Raw genomic sequence first — 19766 nt, 5'->3', positions numbered from 1 at the left:
CTGGGAAGGCTTGGGTGGGGTCCTGACGTGTCTCCCAGGACAACTCATCCAAGGAGACATGAGGTTGATTTTTTCCAGGACTCAGAAAGTAGTGGGTGCTGACTGCCAGGTGTTCAAGGACAATGTGGAATGTCAGGTCTCATCTCGTCCGGTGAAATCTAGGGTACTTCATCTTGGACACACACAGAGCAAGTGAGGACGCCTGCCCTGATCACGCCTCTGAACTTACACCCTCCTTGCTTGGCTCAGAGGCAGCTGGGGGGTTGCCTGTATGCAAGGCCTCCAGGAGCCTGTTAGAAACAGTAGAGCATGGAACTTTTGGACCCGATTTGAACAAAGAGGGACCTGATGCCTTGAAACTTGACCAGGTCTGAGTTATTCTTGGTGGCCTTGCCAGCACCTAGGACTCCTGAATCAATGTCACTTCCAACTACATTGCATCTTAATTGTAGCCCTGGGGACTCCTATGACCCATCCATTGCCTACAGAAATGAAAGTGGCCAGAAAGTGGCCAGGCGCGGTGGCTCACGCCTGTCATCCCAGCACTTTGGGAGGCCGAGGCGGGTGGATCACGAGGTCAGGAGATCGAGACCATCCTGGCTAACACAGTGAAACCCCGTCTCTACTAAAAATACAAAAATTAGCCAGGCGTGGTGGCGGGCGCCTGTAGTCCCAGCTTCTCGGGAGGCTGAGGCAGGAGAATCGCTTGAACCCGGGAGGCGGAGCTTGCAGTGAGCCAAGATTGCGCCACTGCACTCCAGCCTGGGCGACAGAGCAAGACTCCGTCTCAAAAAAAAAGAAAATAAAAAAGTAGCCAGCAAGTGACAAACGTCCAAAATGTCCAGGGTCCCTCTGAGTCACCAAGCTCATGGTGACGTCGTCAAGATTCTGGTCAACGTAGTAGACACATCTTTACATCCAAACAACTGATGCCCCAAGCTCAGGGCTGAAAAGGAGCTAGTTTCTCAATGGAAGGGACCAACAGGCAGTCTTCTCCCAGAAGAGACATCTCTATCTATAGCCTTGTGGCCACACCAGTTCTCTCCAGAAAGAGACAAACTTCTATCTTTTTTTTGTCTACCCAATTAGCCTCCTGGCTCATCTTAGAAGGGGAAGGGCACAGGGGAGTGTGTTTTAAGAAGCAAATTAAGCACCGGGCATGGTGGCTCACACCTGTCATCCCAGCACTTCGAGAGGCTCAGGCAGGCGGGTTGTCTAAGGTCAGGAGTTCGAGACCAGCCTGGCCAACATGGCAAAACCCCGTCTCTACGAAAAATGCAAAAATTAACCAGGTGTGGTGGTGGGCGCCTGTCATCCCAGCTACTTGGGAGGCTGAGGCAGGAGAATTGACGGAGTGAGACTCTGTGTCAAAAAAAAAAAAACACAGAAGGAAATCAAGATGCTTCATTCAATGCAAAAAAGATATTCTTTTGTTACCAAGTTTAGAAATGGGAAATGATTTTAAAAAATGCAATACTCAAGGAATTTTACACAGGGGTAGAAATGGAAGAATTACTCTATTTATAAGTCCTCCTCCTGGATTTTTTTGTTTTTTGTTTTTTGTGTTTTATTGTTTGTTTGTTTTTGAGACGCAGTCTTGCTCTGCCGCCCAGGCTGGAGTGCAGTGGTGCAATCTCGGCTCACTGCAACCTCCGCCTCCCGGGTTCAAGCGATTCTTCTGCCTCAGCCTCCTGAGTAGCTGGGATGACAGGCGCCTGCCACCACACCCAGCTAAGTTTTGTATTTTGAGTAGAGATGGAGTTTCACCATGTTGGCCAGGCTGGTCTCCAACTCCTGACCTCAGGTGATCCACCCGCCTCGGCCTCCCGGAAGGCCTTTTGTATCTTCTTAAGCTAGTGGATAATATTCTGAAATTGTTGATGAGACACCAAGCTTTATCTTCAGTTGTCTGCAGACACTCATCCAGTGCCTCTTTGTGGAGTGGTTCCATTTTTCAGCCCTGTCCTTGCTGGACACGAGGAAACTCATTCCGTGGACACTATCTGTGGTCATTAAGACACCAAGGCCAACGGAAAGGCCGGTGACGAAGCCCTCTGTTGCTTCCTTCTCAGAAAGATAAAGATCTGCTCTCCACAGTCTCATCCGTTTTTGCGATGGGCAAGCGGCCAGAGCACCACGTCAGTCACAGAAACCCAGCTCAGGTCTTCTGAGACGCCCTGATTCATGTTTCCAATTTGAGGTTGAGCATGAGATTTTTTCTTTCTTTTTTTTTTTTTTTGAGATGGAGTCTCGCTCTGTCGCCCAGGCTGGAGGGCAGTGGCGCGATCTCGGCTCACTGCAAGCTCCGCCTCCCGGGTTCACGCCATTCTCCTGCCTCAGCCTCTCCGAGTAGCTGGGACTACAGACGCCCGCCACCACGCCCAGCTAATTTATTGTTGTTCTTTTTTTTTTAGTAGAGACAGGGTCTTACCGTGTTAGCCAGGATGGTCTCAATGTCCTGACCTTGTGATCTGCCCGCCTCGGCCTCCCAAAGTGCTGGGATCACAGGCGTGAGCCACCGTGCCCTGCCAGTGCATGAGATTTTCTGTCTGCAGAAGCACTAAGCCATCAACAGCCTGCAGCGCAGCATATGCAAACACACAGAGATGCACTTGGAGAGGTTTTAGGCGGCTCATTAAATAGGAATCCAATAGAATAAGGAGATACCCAGTCACAGAGGCACTGGGTTGATGTGCGGACGTCACAGAATCAGGGATTTAGACACGGGACTTTGATATGGGCCAAGCCGTGTCTCCCTTAAATTCATAGATGACAATCCCAACGCTCAGAGCCTTCGAATGTGACTGCATTTCAACGTAGAGTCTTTGAAGAGGTGATTGAGATTCAGCGAGTCTGTGGGGAGGCTCTGATCCAACAGGACTGGCGTCTTTATAAGAAGGGATTAGGACATAGACACACACAGAGGGACAACCACATGAGGACACAGGGAGAAGACGGCATCTCCAAGCCCAGGAGAGAGGCTGCAGGAGGAACCAGCCCTGCCCACAACTGAATCTCAGACTTCCAGCCTCCAGGACTGTGGGAGAATCAATGTCTGTTGTTTATAAGCCTCCCAGTCTATGGTATTCTGTGATAGCAGCCTGAGATGAACTAAGACACCTCACAAGAAGAGAAGATGAGGACACAGACACACACAGAGGGACAAGCCTGTGAGGACACAGGGAGAAGACGGCATCTCCAAGCCCAGGAGAGAGGCTGCAGGAGGAACCAGCCCTGCCCACAACTGAATCTCAGACTTCCAGCCTCCAGGACTGTGGGAGAATCAATGTCTGTTGTTTATAAGCCTCCCAGTCTATGGTATTCTGTGATAGCAGCCTGAGATGAACTAAGACACCTCACAAGAAGAGAAGATGAGGACACAGACACACACAGAGGGACAAGCCTGTGAGGACACAGGGAGAAGACGGCATCTCCAAGCCCAGGAGAGAGGCTGCAGGAGGAACCAGCCCTGCCCACAACTGAATCTCAGACTTCCAGCCTCCAGGACTGTGGGAGAATCAATGTCTGTTGTTTATAAGCCTCCCAGTCTATGGTATTCTGTGATAGCAGCCTGAGATGAACTAAGACACCTCACAAGAAGAGAAGATGAGGACACAGACACACACAGAGGGACGACCCTGTGAGGACACAGGGAGAAGAGAGTGTCTCCAAGCCCAGGAGAGAGGCCTCAGGAGGAACCAACCCTGCCCGCACTTTGATCTTGGACTTCCACCCTCCAGGATTGTGGGAGAATCAGTGTCTGTTGTTTAAGCTGCCTGGCCTGTGGGAATTTGTTACAGAAGCCCAAGATAACTAATACAGACTGGATACGTTTCTACACAGCATTAAGATATGACACCAGCTGGGCACAGTGGCTCACACCTGCAATCCCGGCACTTTGAGAGGCCGAGGCGGGTGGATCACGAGGTCAGGAGTTCAAGACCAGCCTGACCAACATAGTGAAACCCTGTCTCTACTAAAAATACAAAAGTAAGCCAGGCATGGTGACAGGTGCCTGTAGTCCCAGCTACTCGGGGGGCTGAGGCAGGAGAATGGCATGAATCCGGGAGGCGGAGGTTGCAATGAGCCAAGATCGCACCACTGCACTCCAGCCTGGGTGACAGAGTGAGACTCTGTCTCAAAAAACAAAAACAAAAAAAGATACCAATTATTGCAGTCTTCTTCTCTAATCTTCCGGCTCTCTGAAATGGCGACCTGATCTTCTAATCCTAACCCTAATCTTCTGTCTGTCAGAAATAGTGGCCAGCTCCCGCAGACTACAGAACGACTGCATTCAGCAGCGAGGGATTCCTTCTGTCTACAGCTTCCCTAGCTTCTGTAATTAGACCTAGACTAGAGATTGTGGTCAGGAGGAACTCATTGTATCCACATTCGCTTTTAGCTGCTGACTTTTCTGGAACAGGTGGATGAGAGAAAGCTGTGAATTCTGATGGTCAGCCCAGCACAGCTACAGAAATACTCACAGGTTCAGCTAATTATCCTGCTTCTTCTCCCAGCCTTGTCAAAACACTTCGAACTCTGGGCTGGAGACACTGATTTTTTTTCCAAGCTGATAGATAGGGCTTTTTTTTTTGCGATGGAGTTTAGCTCTTATTGCCCAGGCTGCAGCGCAATGACACGATCTCGGCTCACTGGAACTCCGCCTCCCGGGTTCAAATGAATTCTCCTGCCTCAGCCTCCCGAGTAGCTGGGATTACAGTCACGCACCACCATGCCCGTCTAATTTTTTTTGTTTGTTTGTTTTGGAGACGGTGTCTCGCTCTGTTGCCCAGGCTGGAGTGCAGTGGCACGATCTTGGCTCACTGCAAGCTCTGTCTCCCGGGTTCACGCCATTCTCCCGCCTCAGTCTCCCGAGTAGCTGGGACTACAGGTGCCCGCCACCACGCCTGGCTAATTTTTTGTATTTTTAGTAGAGACGGGGTTTCACCGTGTTAGCCACGATGGTCTCTATCTCCTGACCTCGTGATCCACCTGCCTTGGCCTCCCAAAGTGCTGGGATTACAGGCGTGAGCCACTGCACATGGCCAATGCCCGGTTAATTTTTGTATTAGTAGAGACTGGGTTTCAGCATGTTGCCCAGGCTGGTCCTGAACTCCTGACCTCAGGTGATCCGCCTGCCTCAGTCTCTCAAAGTGCTGGGATTACAGGAGTGAGCCGCTGCCCCCTGCCTAGTTTTTTTTTTTTTTTTTTGTCTTTGAGTCAGGGTCTCGCTCAAAAAATTATTCCAGACTGGAGTGCAGTGGTACAGTCACAGCTCACTGCAGCCTCAACCTCCCAGGCTCAAGCAATCCTCCTACCTCAGCCCCCCAGGTAGCTGGGATTACAGGTGCACACCATAGCTGGCTAATTTTTTTTTTTTTTTTTTTTAGTTTTTTGGGGGGATTTTTTTAGAGATGGGATGTAGCTATGTTGCCCAGGCTGGTCTCAAACTCCTGGCCCGAAGCAATCTTCCTGCCTTGGCCTATGGCCCAACTTAATGGATTTTAAGGACTCCTGACATTTTTCAAGATTCACTGATAAATCCCTGGCATCAAGCTTTTGCGCAATGTCCTCTGAATCTGCTTTGTGTTAATCTACAGGTCAGTAATAACTTGTTTTAGCAAATCTTTTTTTTTTTTTTTTTTTTGAGACGGAGTCTCGCTCTCTCACCCAGGCTGGACTGCAGTGGCGCGATCTCGGCTCACTGCAAGCTCCGCCTCCCGGGTTCACGCCATTCTCCCGCCTCAGCCTCTCCGAGTAGCTGGGACTACAGGCACCCGCCACCACGCCCGGCTAATTTTTTTTGTATTTTTAGTAGAGATGCGGTTTCACCGTGGTCTCGATCTCCTGACCTCGTGATCCACCCACCTCGGCCTCCCAAAGTGCTGGGATTACAAGCGTGAGCCACCGCGCCCGGCCAGCAAATCTTTTTTTTCTCCTTTTTTTTTTTTGATGAGGTCTCACTCTGTCGCCCAGGCTGGAGTGCAGTGGCGTAATCTGGGTTCGCTGTAACCTCTGCCTCCTGGGTTCATGCCATTCTCCTGCCTCAGTCTCCCAAGTAGCTGGGATTACAGGCACCCACCACCACACCTGGCTAATTCTTATATTTTTAGTAGAGACGGGGTTTCGCCATGTTGGCCAGGCTGGTCTTGAACTCCTGACCTCAAGTGATCTGCCCTCCTCGGCCTCCCAAAGTGCTGGGATTGCAGGTGTGAGCCACCATGCCCGGCTTAACATGATCTGTTTGTTCTGATTGAGTGCCTTCACATACAAACTCATCAAATAGCAGCAGGACTGATGTGTGAGCTGGATAAAGGTCCTTCATTAAATGCATAGGAAAACCGTGATAAGGATTCATCTCCCATCCTGGCTAGCACGGTGAAACCCCGTCTCTACTAAAAGTACAAAAAATTAGCCGGGCGTGGTGGCGGGCGCCTGTAGTCCCAGCTACTCAGGAGGCTGAGGCAGGAGAATGGCGTGAACCCGGGAGGCGGAGCTTGCAGTGAGCCGAGATGGCACCACTGCCCTCCAGCCTGGGCAACAGAGCGAGACTCCATCTCAAAAAAAAAAAAGATTCATCTCATTCAGAAATTAATTTACAAAACAATTTTACTTTCATGTTTAATCATTGTGTGTCAAGGTGTATGATACGTTTATGTTGCTTTGATCACTTTTTAGTTATGGGGTGTTTTTGTTTGTCTGTCTTTTGAGACCTAGGGTCTTTCTCTGTCACCCAGGCTAGAGTGCAATGGCACAGACATGGCTCACCGTAGCCCCATGTGCCTGGGTTCAAGTGACCCTCCTCCCTCAGCCTCCTGTTGCTAGGGCCATAGGCACATACCGCCATGCCCAGCCAATTATTATTATTGTTTTGTAGAAATAGGGTCTACCCAGGCTAGTCTCAAACTCCTTGCCTCAGGCAATACTCCCTCCATTTCCCAGGTTGAAGCAATTCTCCTGCCTCAGCCTCCCGAGTAGCTGGGATTACAGGCGTGCGCCACCACACCTGGCTAATTTTGTTTTGTTTTTATTTTTTATGTATTTTTTTTTTTTGAGACAGAGTCTTCCTCTGTCCCCCAGGCTGGAGTGCAATGGTGCGATCTCAGCTCACTGCAAGCTCTGCCTCCCAGGTTCACGCCATTCTCCCGCCTCAGCCTGCCCAGTAGCTGGGACTACAGGCGCCCGCCACCACGCCTGGCAAATTTTTTGTACTTTTAGTAGAGACGGGGTTTCACTGTGTTAGCCAGGATGGTCTCGATCTCCTGACCTCGTGATCTGCCCGCCTCGGCCTCCCAAAGTGCTGGGATTACAGGCGTGAGCCACTGCACCCAGCCTGATTTTGTATTTTTAGTAGAGATGGAGTTTCACCATGTTGGCCAGGCTGGTCTCAGACTCCTGACCTCAAGTGATCCACCCGCCTCAGACTCCCAAAATGCTGGGATTACAGGCACGAGCCACTGCACCCAGCCTGATCAGTTTTGACCACAGAGAACATTTCAACAGAAGAAAGTTTCCAGCACGTGGGATCCTTATGGTACCTGGAAGTGAAACCCATGGTTAAATTTCAACACATGAACTGTTTTGCTGTCATGAGATGGACAGGGTCAGCACTAAAAGGCTTTCAAATCCAGGTCTACATGACATCAGGAGGCAATAAGATTGACATAGAAGCTTCAAGGAGGGCAAAGAAGCATATGGAATTCCTAAATCTTTTTTTTTTTTTTTTTTTTTTTTTTTTTTGAGACAGAGTCTTGGTCTGTTGCCCAGGCTGGAGTGCAACAGCGCCATCTCGGCTCACTGCAAGCTCCACCTCCCGGGTTCCAGCGATTCTCCTGCCTCAGCCTCCCGAGTAGCTGGAACTACAGGTGTCTGCCACCATGCCCAGCTAATTTTTGTATTTTTAGTAGAGACGGGGTTTCACCATGTTGGCCAGGCTGGTCTCGAACTCCCGACCTCAGATGATCCACCTGCCTCGGCCTCCCGAACTGCTGGGATTATGGGCGTGAGCCACTGTGCCCAGCAGGCAGTTTTATTGTTTTGTTTTGTTTTGTTTTGTTTGTTTGTTTTTGAGATGGAGTGTCACTTTGTTGCCCAGGCTGGAGTGGAGTGGTGCAATCTTATCTCACTGCAACCTCCACCTCCCCGGTTCAAGTGACTCTCCTGCCTCAGCCTCCTGATTAGCTGGGACTACACGTGTCCGCCACCACGCCCAGCTCATTTTTGTATTTTTGGCTGAGATGGGGTTTCGCCATGTTGGCCAAGCTGTTCTCAAACTCCTGACCTCAGGTGATCCACCCGCCTCGGCCTCCCAAAGTGCTGGGATTACAGGTGTGAACCACCGCACCTGGCTAATTTTTGTATTTTTAGTAGAGACGGGGTTTTACCATGTTGGCCAGGCTGGTCTCGAAATCCTGACCTCAGGTGATCCACCCGCCTCGGCCTCCCAAAGTGCTGGGATGGCAGGCGTGAACCACTGCGCCCGGCTGGCAGTTGTATTTTAAGTAACTAAGCTCGTGGCGCATCAGAAACTGCCTGCATCTTTCAAACTTGTTCGGTAGCATCATTAAAACGATTTTAGGCGTGCAGAGACAAAGCCATTTCTGTGAGTACCCTGAGGCTGACAAAAAAAAAATGCGGCAAAGTGGGGACTTCAATAACAGACATTTACTTTCTCACAGTTCCGGGGGCCAGAAGTCTGACATCAAAATGTCTCAGGTCCGTGCTCCCTCAAGGAGCTCTAAGGGAGGGTCCTTGCTGCTTCTTCCAGCTCCTGGGGGCTCCAGGCATCCCTGGGCTTGTGGCTGCATCACTCCAGTCTCTGCCTCCATCTCCACGTGGCCTTCTCCTCTGTGTCTGAGTCGCCTCTTCTGTCTCTAGAAGGACACCTGTCACTGCATTTAGGGCCTCCCTAATCCAGGATCATCTTACCTCTGGATCCTTCACTTATGACAGACACCTTATTTCCAAATAAGGTCCCATTCACAAGTTCTGGGAATTAGGATGTGGACAGATCTTTTTTGGAAGACCACTGTTCAACCCACTACAATTGTATCCACTTCCTTCTGGAGGCCCTAGGGGAGGCTCCTTCCTGCCTCTCCCAGCTCCGGCGGGCTCCAGGCGTCCCTGGGCTTGTGGCCACGTCATTCCAGGCTCTGCCTCCGTCTCCACGTGGCCTCCTCCTCTGTGTCTGTGTCTCCTCTTCTGTGTCTAGAAGGACACCCGTCATTGCATTTAGGGCCCACCCAGACAATGCAGGATTATTTTCTCTCAAGATCCACAACGGAATGAATCTGCAAAGACCCTCTTTTCCAAATGAAGCCCCTCCCCAAATAGCAGGGCTGGGGACATGGACGTATCTCTGGGGGCCACCATCCAACCCAGCTGGGAGGCCCTCGATTTGGGTTTGCAGGTGGGGAAGGCTGGGGACAGGGGCAGCTCACACGGCAGCCAGCACGGAGGCTCTTCGGCAAAGCGTGTTGCAGGGAAGCAAACAGGGTCCCCAGAGAGTCAGTAGAAAGAGGAACCTGGCTCGCAGTGGGGCCCTGTCCCTGGCTGAGTGTCACCAACACTCACTCTGTGTTCGAAGTGGGGGAGGGAGGGGAGGAGGTTTGCCACCCCCCCGCCACCCTCCCGGGAGGACGTGACCAAAACAGAAATAAGCAAAGTGGTGGCTCATGTCTGTCATCCCAGCACTTTGAGAGGCTGAGGCGGGCGGATCACCTGAGGTCAGGAGTTCAAGCCCAGCCTGGCCAACATGGAGAAACCCTGTGTCTACTAATAATACAAAAATTAGCCGGGCGTGGTGGCACATGCCTGTGGTTCCAGATATTCCAGAGGCTGAGGCAGGAGAATCGTTTGAACCCGGGAGGCGGAGGTTGCAGTGAGGCAAGATCACAGCACTGCACTCCAACCTGGGTGATAGAGCAAGATTTCATCTCAAAAAATAATAATAATAAATAAAAATGAAAACTCACTGGGCATGGTGGCTCACGCCTGTAATCCCAGCACTTTGGGAGGCCGAGGTGGGTGGATCATGAGGTCAGGAGATCGAGACCATCCTGGCTAACACGGTGAAACCCCATCTCTACTAAAAATACAAAAAATTAGCTGGGCTTGGTGGCAAATGCCTGTAATCCCAGCTACTCCGGAGGCTGAGGCAGGAGAATCATTTGAACCCGGGAGGCAGAGGTTGCAGTGAGTCGAGATTGCACCGCTGCACTCCAGCCTGGGTGACAGAGTGAAACTTTGTCCCAAATAATAATAATAATAATAAATAAAAATGAAAACTAAGACGGGGCAATATAATGAGACCCCAACTCTACGAAAATAAATAATTAGCCAGCTGTGGTGGCGTGCACCTGTGGTCCCAGCTGCTCAGGAGGCTGAGATGGGAGGATCGCTGGAGCCCAGGAGGTTGAGGTTGCAGTGAGCTATATAATGTCACCACAGCATTCCAGCCTGGGGCAACAGAGCAAGACCTTATGTCTCCATAAATAAATACATAAAAACGAAAATGAAAATGAAAACGCATCAGAAAGTCAAACACAGGCCAAAAGTCTACAAAGCACCATCACAGGGATGCACAGAGCACTTCCAGGGGTCTGACATTTACGTCGCTTGGAGTCAGACCAAAAAGATTCAGACGTAAGCCTGGACATGGTATCTGAGAAGACGCAGCCACCTCCTTCCAGGAGGGTCCCGGGACTCTCCGGCCGGCTCTGTGAGCTTTGGAAGATGGGCGTAGAGACTGTCACAGGAAGGAAGGCTGGATAGCAGCCCTGTGGTAAAGTTAAAAGGTCAGGCTTAAAAATCCCCAGCTCTCCCAGGACAGAATCGAGAGATTCAGGTCACCCTGGGCCAGACAGGCGGCCCCAGCTGCTTGGCCTGGAAAACCACCCAGGGGATTGTAATGGGTCATTTCCCTCTGGTGGGGAGGCTGTGTCTCTCAGACTCCATCTCCCAGAGCCTCAGAGCCTCAGAGCCTGGGTGCTGCTGGGGGCTTTCCTGGTTTTAGCACCCAAAATCCCACGTCCACGGAAGCCCATTGGTCGTCACAAACAGGGCCGGGGGTGGCGGCAGCTCAGAGCAACAGGCCTCTGTTGACTTGTAAAGAATTAACGTGGCCAGGCACAGGGCCTCCCGCCTGTAATCCCAAGACTTCGGGAGGGCAAGGTGGGCCGATCACCTGAGGTCAGGAGTTCAAGACCAGCCTGGACAACATTTAATAGAAACCCCGTCTCTACTAAAAATACAAAAATTAGCTGGGTGTGGTGGCGTGTACCTGGAATCCCAGCTACTCGGGAGGCTGAGGCAGGAGAATCACTTGAACTCGGGAGGCAGAGGTTGCAGTGAGCTGAGATCACACCACTGCACTCCAGCCTGGGCGACAGAGTGAGACCCTACCTCAAAATATGTACATAAAGAAGAGAATAAGAAAACCATTACACTAACAATAACACCAAAAAGAATAAAACACTTAGAAATTAATCGTGAAGGTAGATTTGTACACTGAAAACTAAAAAAAAAAAACAAAAACAGGCCGGGCACAGCGGCTCACACCTGTAATCCCAGCACTTTGGGAGGCCGAGGCGGGCGGATCATGAGGTCAGGAGATCGAGACCATCCTGGCTAACACGGTGAAACTCCGTCTCTACTAAAAATACAAAAATTAGCCAGGCGTGGTGGCAGGTGCTTGTGGTCCCAGCTACTCGGGAGGCTGAGGCAGGAGAATGGCGTGAACCCGGGAGGTGGAGCTTGCAGTGAGCCGTGATCGCGCCACTGCACTGCAGCCTGGGCCACAGAGCGAGACTCTGTCTCAAAAAGAAAAAAAAAAACAACAACAAAAAACAGATTTAAAAAATTAGAGATATAAATAAATAGAAAGACATCTCAGGTTGCCCCTTGTCTGGTTCCCAAGTTACTTACGGCTCTGTTTTGCAGAAATTGTTTAGAGAGTTTTGGTCAGGTTGTTTGAATGTAGTATTTTAAATTACAGGGTTTTGTTTTGTTTTGTTTATATTTCTCTTCTTTCCTTATTCATACGTTTCACCTAATGACACATTTCCCGTAAGTTATAGTTTTAATATAGGCAGTAAACACATAGGACATGAAACATTGTATTAAAGTTTGGGCGTAAGAGGGGATCTGGTGATAGTTTGCAGGGACATAGGCAGTAACTGTGGCAAGCATTATCTCATGTGTAAGAAAACGCCAGGGCCACCAGTCACGGTGGCTCACGTCTGTAATCCCAGCATTTTGGGGGCCAAGGCAGGAGGATCACCTGAGGTCAGGAGTTCGAGACCAGCCTGGCCAACATGGTGAAACCCCTATCTCTACTAAAAATACAAAAATTGGCCGGATGTGATGGCACACACCTCGTGTAATCCCAGCTACTCAGGAGGCTGAGGCAGGAAAATCGCTTGAACCTGGGAGGCAGAGGTTTCAGTGAGCCGAGATCGTGCCATTGCACTCCAGCCTGAGGGACAAGAGCGAAACTCTGTCTCAAAAAAAAAAAAAAAAAAAAAGAAAAAGAAAAAACAGAGGGTCGGGTACAGGGGCTCACGCCTGTAATCCCAGCACTTTGGAAGGCTGAGGCGGGTGGATCACGAAGTCAGGAGTTCAAGATCAGCCTGGGCAACATGGTGAAACCCTGTCTTTACTAAAAATACAAAAATTAGCCAGGCGTGATGGCGCACACCTGTAATCCCAGCTACTCAGGAGGCTGAGGCAGGAGAATCACTTGAACTCAGGAGGCGGAAGTTGCAGTGAGCCAAGATCGTGCCACTGCACTCCAGCCTGGGTGACAAGAGCGAGACTCCATCTCAAAAAATAACAGAGGGCCGGGCGCGGTGGCTCACACCTGTCATCCAAGCCCTTTGTGAGGTTGAGGAGGGCGGATCATGAGATCAGGAGTTCAAGACCAGCCTGGGCAACATGGTGAAACTCCATCTCTACTAAAAATACAAAAATTAGCCGGGCGTGGTCGCGTGTGCCTGTAATCCCAGCTACTCAGGAGGCTGAGGCAGGAGAATCGCTTGAACCTGGGAGGCAGAGGTTGCAGTGAACCGAGATCACGCCATTTCACTCCAGCATGGGTGACAAGAGGAAAACTCCGTCTGAAAAAAAAAATACAGAGTTGGCTGTTGCAGGTCCCATGGTGTTGGAAGGTCACCTCTTAGGGGCTGTAACCAAGATGGGCTGGCCCTCTTCAAGTTTTTTTTTTTTTTTTTTGAGACGGAGTCTCACTCTGTCACCCAGGCTGGGGTGCAGTGGCACAGTCTCAGCTCACTGCAAGCTCTGCCTCCTGAGTTCACACCATTCTCCTGCCTCAGCCTCCCGAGGAGCTGGGACTACAGGCACCTGCTACCACGCCTGGCTAATTTTTTGTATATTTAGTAGAGACAAGGTTTCACCGTGTTAGCCAGGATGGTCTCGATCTCCTGACCTCGTGATCCACCCGCCTCGGCCTCCCAAAGTGCTGGGATGACAGGCGTGAGCCACCGCGCCCGGCCTCGTCAACAGTTTTCTAACACTGTGGTTGCTGTTTAAGGTTCAGGAGCAGCTTGAGTCTCCAGGGCAAACCAGGAATCAGCTCGCAGGGAGCAGTTGGTCTTTTATTTTTATGCTTCATGCTATCCGTGTCTGCTGGCTGGCATCCAGTGGGGTTGCTGCCCATCCCTCTCTGCTTCTTACCTCAGTCCTGCTTCCCGGGTTCAGCTGCCCCAAACCAAATACTCACAGCTTCCTGGATGGCAAGGACCCGCTACGCTGCATGCCTGACACCCACAGGCCTCCAAGCCGGTCCCAACAAGCCCCTCGCCGCCCCACTGCCCCCCAAACCAACCATCTCTCACCAGCCTGGATGCCACTCCACACCTCAGCAAATCCGTTACCTTCTTGGAGATGCTAGCCATAATAACAAACAGAAAAAGCCATATTTGCTTCTCAGCATACTATTTATTTATTTATTTAGAGACAGAATTTACTGTTGTCACCCAGGCTGGAGTGCCGTGGCGCCATCTCAGCTCACCGCAACCTCCGCCTCCCGGGTTCAAGCGACTCTCCTGCCTCAGCCTCCCAACTAGCTGGGATTACAGGTGTGCACCACCACGCCCAGCTAATTTTTTTTTCTTTTTTTGAGACGGAGTCTCACTTTGTCACCCAGGTTGGAGTGCCGTGGCACGATCTCGGCTCACCGCAACCTCTGCCTCCCAGGTTCAAGCGATTCTCCTGCCTCAGCCTCCTAAGTAGCTGGGATTACAGGTGCCCGCCACCATGCCCGGCTAGTTTTTGTAGTTTTAGTAGACACAGGGTTTCACCATCTTGGCCAGGCTGGTCTCAAACTCCTGACCTCAGGCGATCTGCCCACCTCGGCCTCCCAGAATGCTGGGATTACAGGCGTGAGCCACCGTGCCCGGCCTACACTCCAGCTTGGGCCACAGAATGAGACCTTGTCTTGAAAAAAAACCGAGAAAACCCTAATTAACATGCTATTTTTAAAAAAATTGATCTCTCTCTGTGATGTTTGAGTTTCTTTTTTTGTTTTGTTTTGAGACGGAGTCTCACTCTGTCACCCAGGCTGCAGTGCAATGGCACAATCTCGGCTCACTGCAACCTCCGCCTCCTGGGTTCAAGTGATTCTCCTGCCTCAGTCTCCTGAGTAGCTGGGATTACAGGCACCCGCCACCAAGCCCGGCTAATTTTTGTATTTTAAATAGAGACGGGGTTTCACCATGTTGATCAGACTGGTCTCGAACTCCTGACCTCAAGTGATTCACCTGCCTTGGCCTTACAAAGCGCTGGGATTACACACGTGAGCCACCACGCCCGGCCTGATGTTTGTGTTTCTATCCGTGCTGGTTTACTAGTGCAGTGACTGAGTTTCTAAAATACTAATATTAAAAATACTTGACCAGGTGCAGTGGCTCACGCCTGTAATCCCAGCACTTTGGGAGGCCGAGGCGGGCAGATCACGAGGTCAGGAGATCGAGACCACCCTGGCCAACATGGTGAAACCCTGTCTCTACTAAAAATACAAAAATTAGCCGGGCGTGGTGGCGGGCATCTGTAGTCCCAGCTACTGGGGAGGCTGAGGCAGGAGAATTGCTTGAACCAGGGTGGTGGAGGTTGCAGTGAGCCAAGATCGCGCTACTGCACTCCCACCTGGGAGACAAAATGAGACTCCATCTCATAAAAAAGAAAGAAAGAAAAAGTCACGGGAAGCAGTGTTGAATATGACCCCATGTCCTAGTTATCTACACATGACTGTTCCGTCTGAGGCGGCGGCTGACTGAATGTTTTAAGGGGACACCAGCCTCCTTCCCATCCTGTTCCCTCCAGGAAAATAGTAGAGGACACAGGCTCCAAGAAGTAGATTTGGGAACTGCAGACCAGCTGCTTCCTGCGAACTGAGCGGAGAGAGAGAGATACCCTCTGTAAGGGCAGAGGGTGGAATCCCGGGGAGTCGTACCCGGGAGGGCTGTGGCTGTGGCTCTGACCTCATGTGACTCCCCAATGCCAAGGCAGGGAACCACCATTTCCCACCCCGTAACATGCTGTCTCTACTGAGAAGCTGGGGATCGGGGGGGAGCATGACTCCAGATGGCCTCAAGATCTTTGGTCTTTGGGATTTGACAGCAGGGACAAGCCAGTGGTACCCAAGTTCACGTCCATTCAGCCTAGGTCTCGGCGGCATCCCAAGTTCACGTCCATTCAGCCTAGGTTTCGGCAGCATCTCTGACGTCTGCCTTCTCCTGCCTGCTTCAGAGTGAAGGGGTAGTCAGCTCGGCCGCCATAATAAAACACTGCAAACTGGGTGATTCTGAACAACGGACATTGATTCTCCCACAGACCTGAAGGCTGGAAGTCTGAGATCCAGGTGTGGGCAAGGCTGGTTCCTCCTTAGGCCTCTCTCGTGGACTTAGAGATGCCGTCTTCTCCCTGTGTCCTCACAGGGTTGTCCCTCTGTGTGTGTCTGTGTCCTCATCTCCTCTTCTTATGAGCTGTCTTTGTCCATTTCGAACTACTATCCCAGAATACCATAGACTAGGTGGCTTAGAAACAACAGACATTGATTCTCCCACAGTCCTGGAGGCTGGAAGTCGGAGATCCAGGTGTGGGCAGGGCTGGTTCCTCCTGAGGCCTCTCTCCTGGGCTTGGAGATGCCGTCTTCTCCCTGTGTCCTCACAGGGTCGTCCCTCTGTGTGTGTCTGTGTCCTCATATGCTCTTCTTATGAGGACACCAGTCCTATTGGATCAGGGCCCACTTCTGGTGACCTCATTTTACTGCTGTTAACCCTTTAAAGAAGTAATCTCCAAATACAGCCACACTGTGTGGTCCCAGGGGTTAGGACTTTAACGTATGAATTTGGGAGGGTACAATTCAGCCTGTAACAGATATGAAACTCAGAAAATATATACGGACCTCGCTGTTTGTAATAAAGGGCCCTCCCTTTAATTTTTAAGACAGGGTCCTGCTCTGTCACCCAGGCTGGAGTGCAGTGGTGTGAGTTCAATTCAGTTCAGAACAGTGAGTACAGTGCAGTTCAGCTCACTGCAGCCTCAAGCTTCCAAATAAAAAACTGTCTTAGCATCATCCAATGAGTACTGACTGCTTTTAAATAGTGAATACGCAGCCAGGCGCGGTGGCTCACGCCCATAATCCCAGCACTTTGGGATGGTGAGGCGGGTGGATCACCTGAGGTCAGGAGTTCGAGACCAGCCTGACCAACATGATGAAATCCTGTCTGTACTAAAAAAAAAATACAACAACAACAAAAAATTTAGCCGGGTGTGGTGATGTATGCCTGTCTTCCCAGCTACTTGGGAGGCTGAGGCAGAATCATTTGAACCCGGGAGGAGGAAGCCACCGTGAGCCGAGACTGTGCCATTGCACTCCGGTTTGGGAGGCAGAGCGAGACTCAGTCTTAAAAGAAAACAAATAGTGACTACGGGCATACCTATTTTTAAAAATTAGTATTTTCACATAAAGCATAAAGTAATATCCAATATATGCAAGAGAAGCTGTCCTTAACTTTAACCCATTTTCTAATCCTAAACTAACCCTTCTGAGGCAATGGTCCCGCATACGTGGAGGCCAAACTCATTAAAAAAAAAAAAGTCACATTGAAAAATATCGCATTAGGAGAAAAACACATAAAATCCCCCTCTGATTACCTGACGTCGCTCCCTGGGGCCCAGGGCCAAAAAAGAGGAACCTTTTCCATCTATTGTTGGTCTGGCCGGTTTCATAACCACCGTGCACCAATCTCAGTCTGCAGATGACAGATCGCAGCTAAGAGCAGCTCTCTGGGTCTACAGAGGCTGCTGGTGCCTGCCTCAGGGTGCGCCGCAGGCACAGCCTGTGGGATTTTTTTTCCCAGCAGAGCAGACAGCTGGCCCTCCACTCCTGCTCCTGTGCAGTGCTCACTCCCGTAGGGCAGCCGCCTCTGGACCAGGAGGAGGGTCCCCGAGGACCCCCTGCCTAGCTTAACGGCTGCTCAGACAAGCACCACCAGACCAGCATCACCCAGGATGTCTGCCCTCCCTGCAGCCACCGTTGTAAGTCACGGGGACCTGTGGGTGTTGGGGTAGGAGAGGCTGCCCTGCAGAAATACCCCAGCTAGCAGGGCATATCCGGGCCAGAGACGCTGTTGAATGACAGAGAAGACCCTCAGCTCAGCTTCCCTTTGGGGTGTGTGATTTTTAACCCGGGCTCACCAGAGTCCTGCAAAATGACACACAGCCTCCACATAGGAGCTGTGCAATTCGCACAAGCTGTCGAGGGTCGCAGAGAGGGCTGAGGTTGGCCTAAAAAATACCCCTTTCTTGCACATGTTCAGACGTTGCCACAAGAAAAGAGCAAAATCATCTTGTCCGTTTTAACAGAGATTCCCAATTTTCAAGTCAATTGTTCCTTTGACGAAGGGTACAGGACGCCGAGATGCTGGCTTGGGTCGCTCTCGAGATGAACAAAGTCCACCTTCTTTAAAATGCGCTCTCCCAGAAATCTTAACACCTGTCTTTGGCTTTTATTTTGCTTCTGTTTTGTGGGGACGAGAGGTTGTTTTTGGTTTTTCGCTAATAAAAATAGTTGACGTCGATTGAGTGACAAGGACGCAGCAGCTGCTTTTACAAGGCTTTTATCTCTGGGATCTTTTCCTTCCTTCCTTCCCTCCCTCCCTCCTTCCTCCTTCCTGTTTCCTCCTTCCTCCTTCCTCCTCCTTCCTCCTCCCCTCCCTCCTTCCTCCTTCCTCCTTCCCTCCCTCCATCCTTCCTCCTTCCTCCCTCCTTCCTCCTTCCTCCTTCCTCTTTCCTCCTTCCTCTTTCCTCCTTCCTCCTTCCTCCTTCCTCTTTCCTCCTTCCTCCTTCCTCCCTCCTTCCTCTTTCCTCCTTCCTCCTTCCTCCTCCTTCCTCTTTCTTTCTTCCTCCTCCTTCCTCTTTCTTCCTTCCTCCTTCCTCCTCCTTCCTCCTTCCTCCTTCCCCTTTCCCCTTCCTCTCCCCTCCCCTCCCCCCCTCCTTTCTTTCCTTTCTTGTCTTTCATTGTTGCCCAGGCTGGAGTGCAGTGGCACGATCTCGGCTCACTGCAACCTCCACCTGCCGGGTTCAAGTGATTCTCCTGCCTCAGCCTCCCACGTAGCTGGGATTACAGGTGCCCACCACCACACCTGGCTAATTTTTTGTATTTTTTAGTAGAGATGGGGTTTCACTATGTTGGCCAGGCTGGTCTAGAACTCCTGACCTCATGATCCACCCACCTTGGCCTCCCAAAGTGCTGGGATTACAGGTGTGAGCCACCGCACACCCAGCCTGACCTCTGGGATTTTCAAAACTTCGTGGGACAGGTGCTACTACGATCATCCCTGTTTTACCAGTAATGGCAACTGAGGCAGACATGGAGGTGGGGGTGTGTTCAAGACCTACAACCAGAAAGAGGCAGAGGTGGGCGCTGAGTGCTGCTTGTTAGCCTTGAACCACTGTGCTGGGGAATTAGTGATGAATGATGCGTGACTGTCTTTGGAACAACCATGTCTCAGCCCAGGGCAGGGGGCATAGGCTCCATGGGCCCTCTCTCTGAAACTAGGACCATTCTGTCCCTCAACTGGGAGCCCAGCCTGCCTACCCCTAGTGCTTGAGGCATAACTGTCTTCTATGGCCAGCAATAGAAACTTGAGTCGAGCTAGCTGAAGTCAAGGTGGAAATCCTCAAATTGGATAATTAGGATTTCTATGGGGGCTTCAGGCATGGCTGGATCCAGGAGCTTAAATGGTCATCAGTTTCTCCTCTTTCTCTTTCTCTCTTCCCACGTTTCAGCCCCACCTTTTTCTGCCTCCCTCAGCTGCAGGGTGTGGAATCACTGGAGGAAGACCACTTTCTCTATAGCGATGGAAAGAGGGTCTGTGGTAGCCTGGGGTCCCCATCTTTTCAGAGCAGAATCAAATGGGAAAAGAGACACCCTCTCTCTCCTGGCACCCACAAGTCACACCTCCTGAAGGGTTCCGACCAGCCATGTCAGAAACAAATGACCACTGCTTGAGATAATTTTTACGAACAGGGTGAGGGGGACCCCTAACTGGCCAGGCTTGGGCCACGCCCCTCTCTTGGGTGATTGACAGGCTTGGGCCACACACCCCCATCTTCAGTGATTGACAGGCTTGGACCACACCCCCCTATCCTCAGTGATTGAAAGGCTTGGACCACACCCCTCTCCTCATTGATCGGCAGTCCTGGAGAACCACACAGCCCAGAGAGGGAGTGACCCCAGGGGC

General features: G+C 51.0%; 1 protein-coding gene across 3 annotated transcripts in view; it reads left to right on the top strand.

The window, feature by feature from the left end:
- Positions 1 to 19766, top strand: part of LOC129475918 (P2Y purinoceptor 8) — an 85991-nt gene that overhangs the window by 30248 nt on the left and 35977 nt on the right. For 2 of the 3 annotated variants that reach the window (XR_010119720.1, XM_055268386.2), the window contains exon 1: positions 17231 to 17559. The exons of the other annotated variant lie outside the window; for it this stretch is intronic. Coding sequence is in view for 1 of the 2 variants with exons in the window: in XM_055268386.2 (XP_055124361.1) it covers positions 17533 to 17559 (27 nt within the window). In the remaining variant the exon portion in view is untranslated. Of the gene's footprint in view, positions 1 to 17230; positions 17560 to 19766 lie in introns of those variants that run through there. 3 annotated transcript variants of the gene reach the window in all.

Source organism: Symphalangus syndactylus, chromosome X (genome assembly GCF_028878055.3).
Source record: "Symphalangus syndactylus isolate Jambi chromosome X, NHGRI_mSymSyn1-v2.1_pri, whole genome shotgun sequence".
NCBI classification, from domain to species: Eukaryota; Metazoa; Chordata; class Mammalia; order Primates; family Hylobatidae; genus Symphalangus; species Symphalangus syndactylus.
The sequence above is the reverse complement of the archived record's forward strand: the minus strand, read 5'-3'. Positions and strand labels throughout refer to the sequence as shown.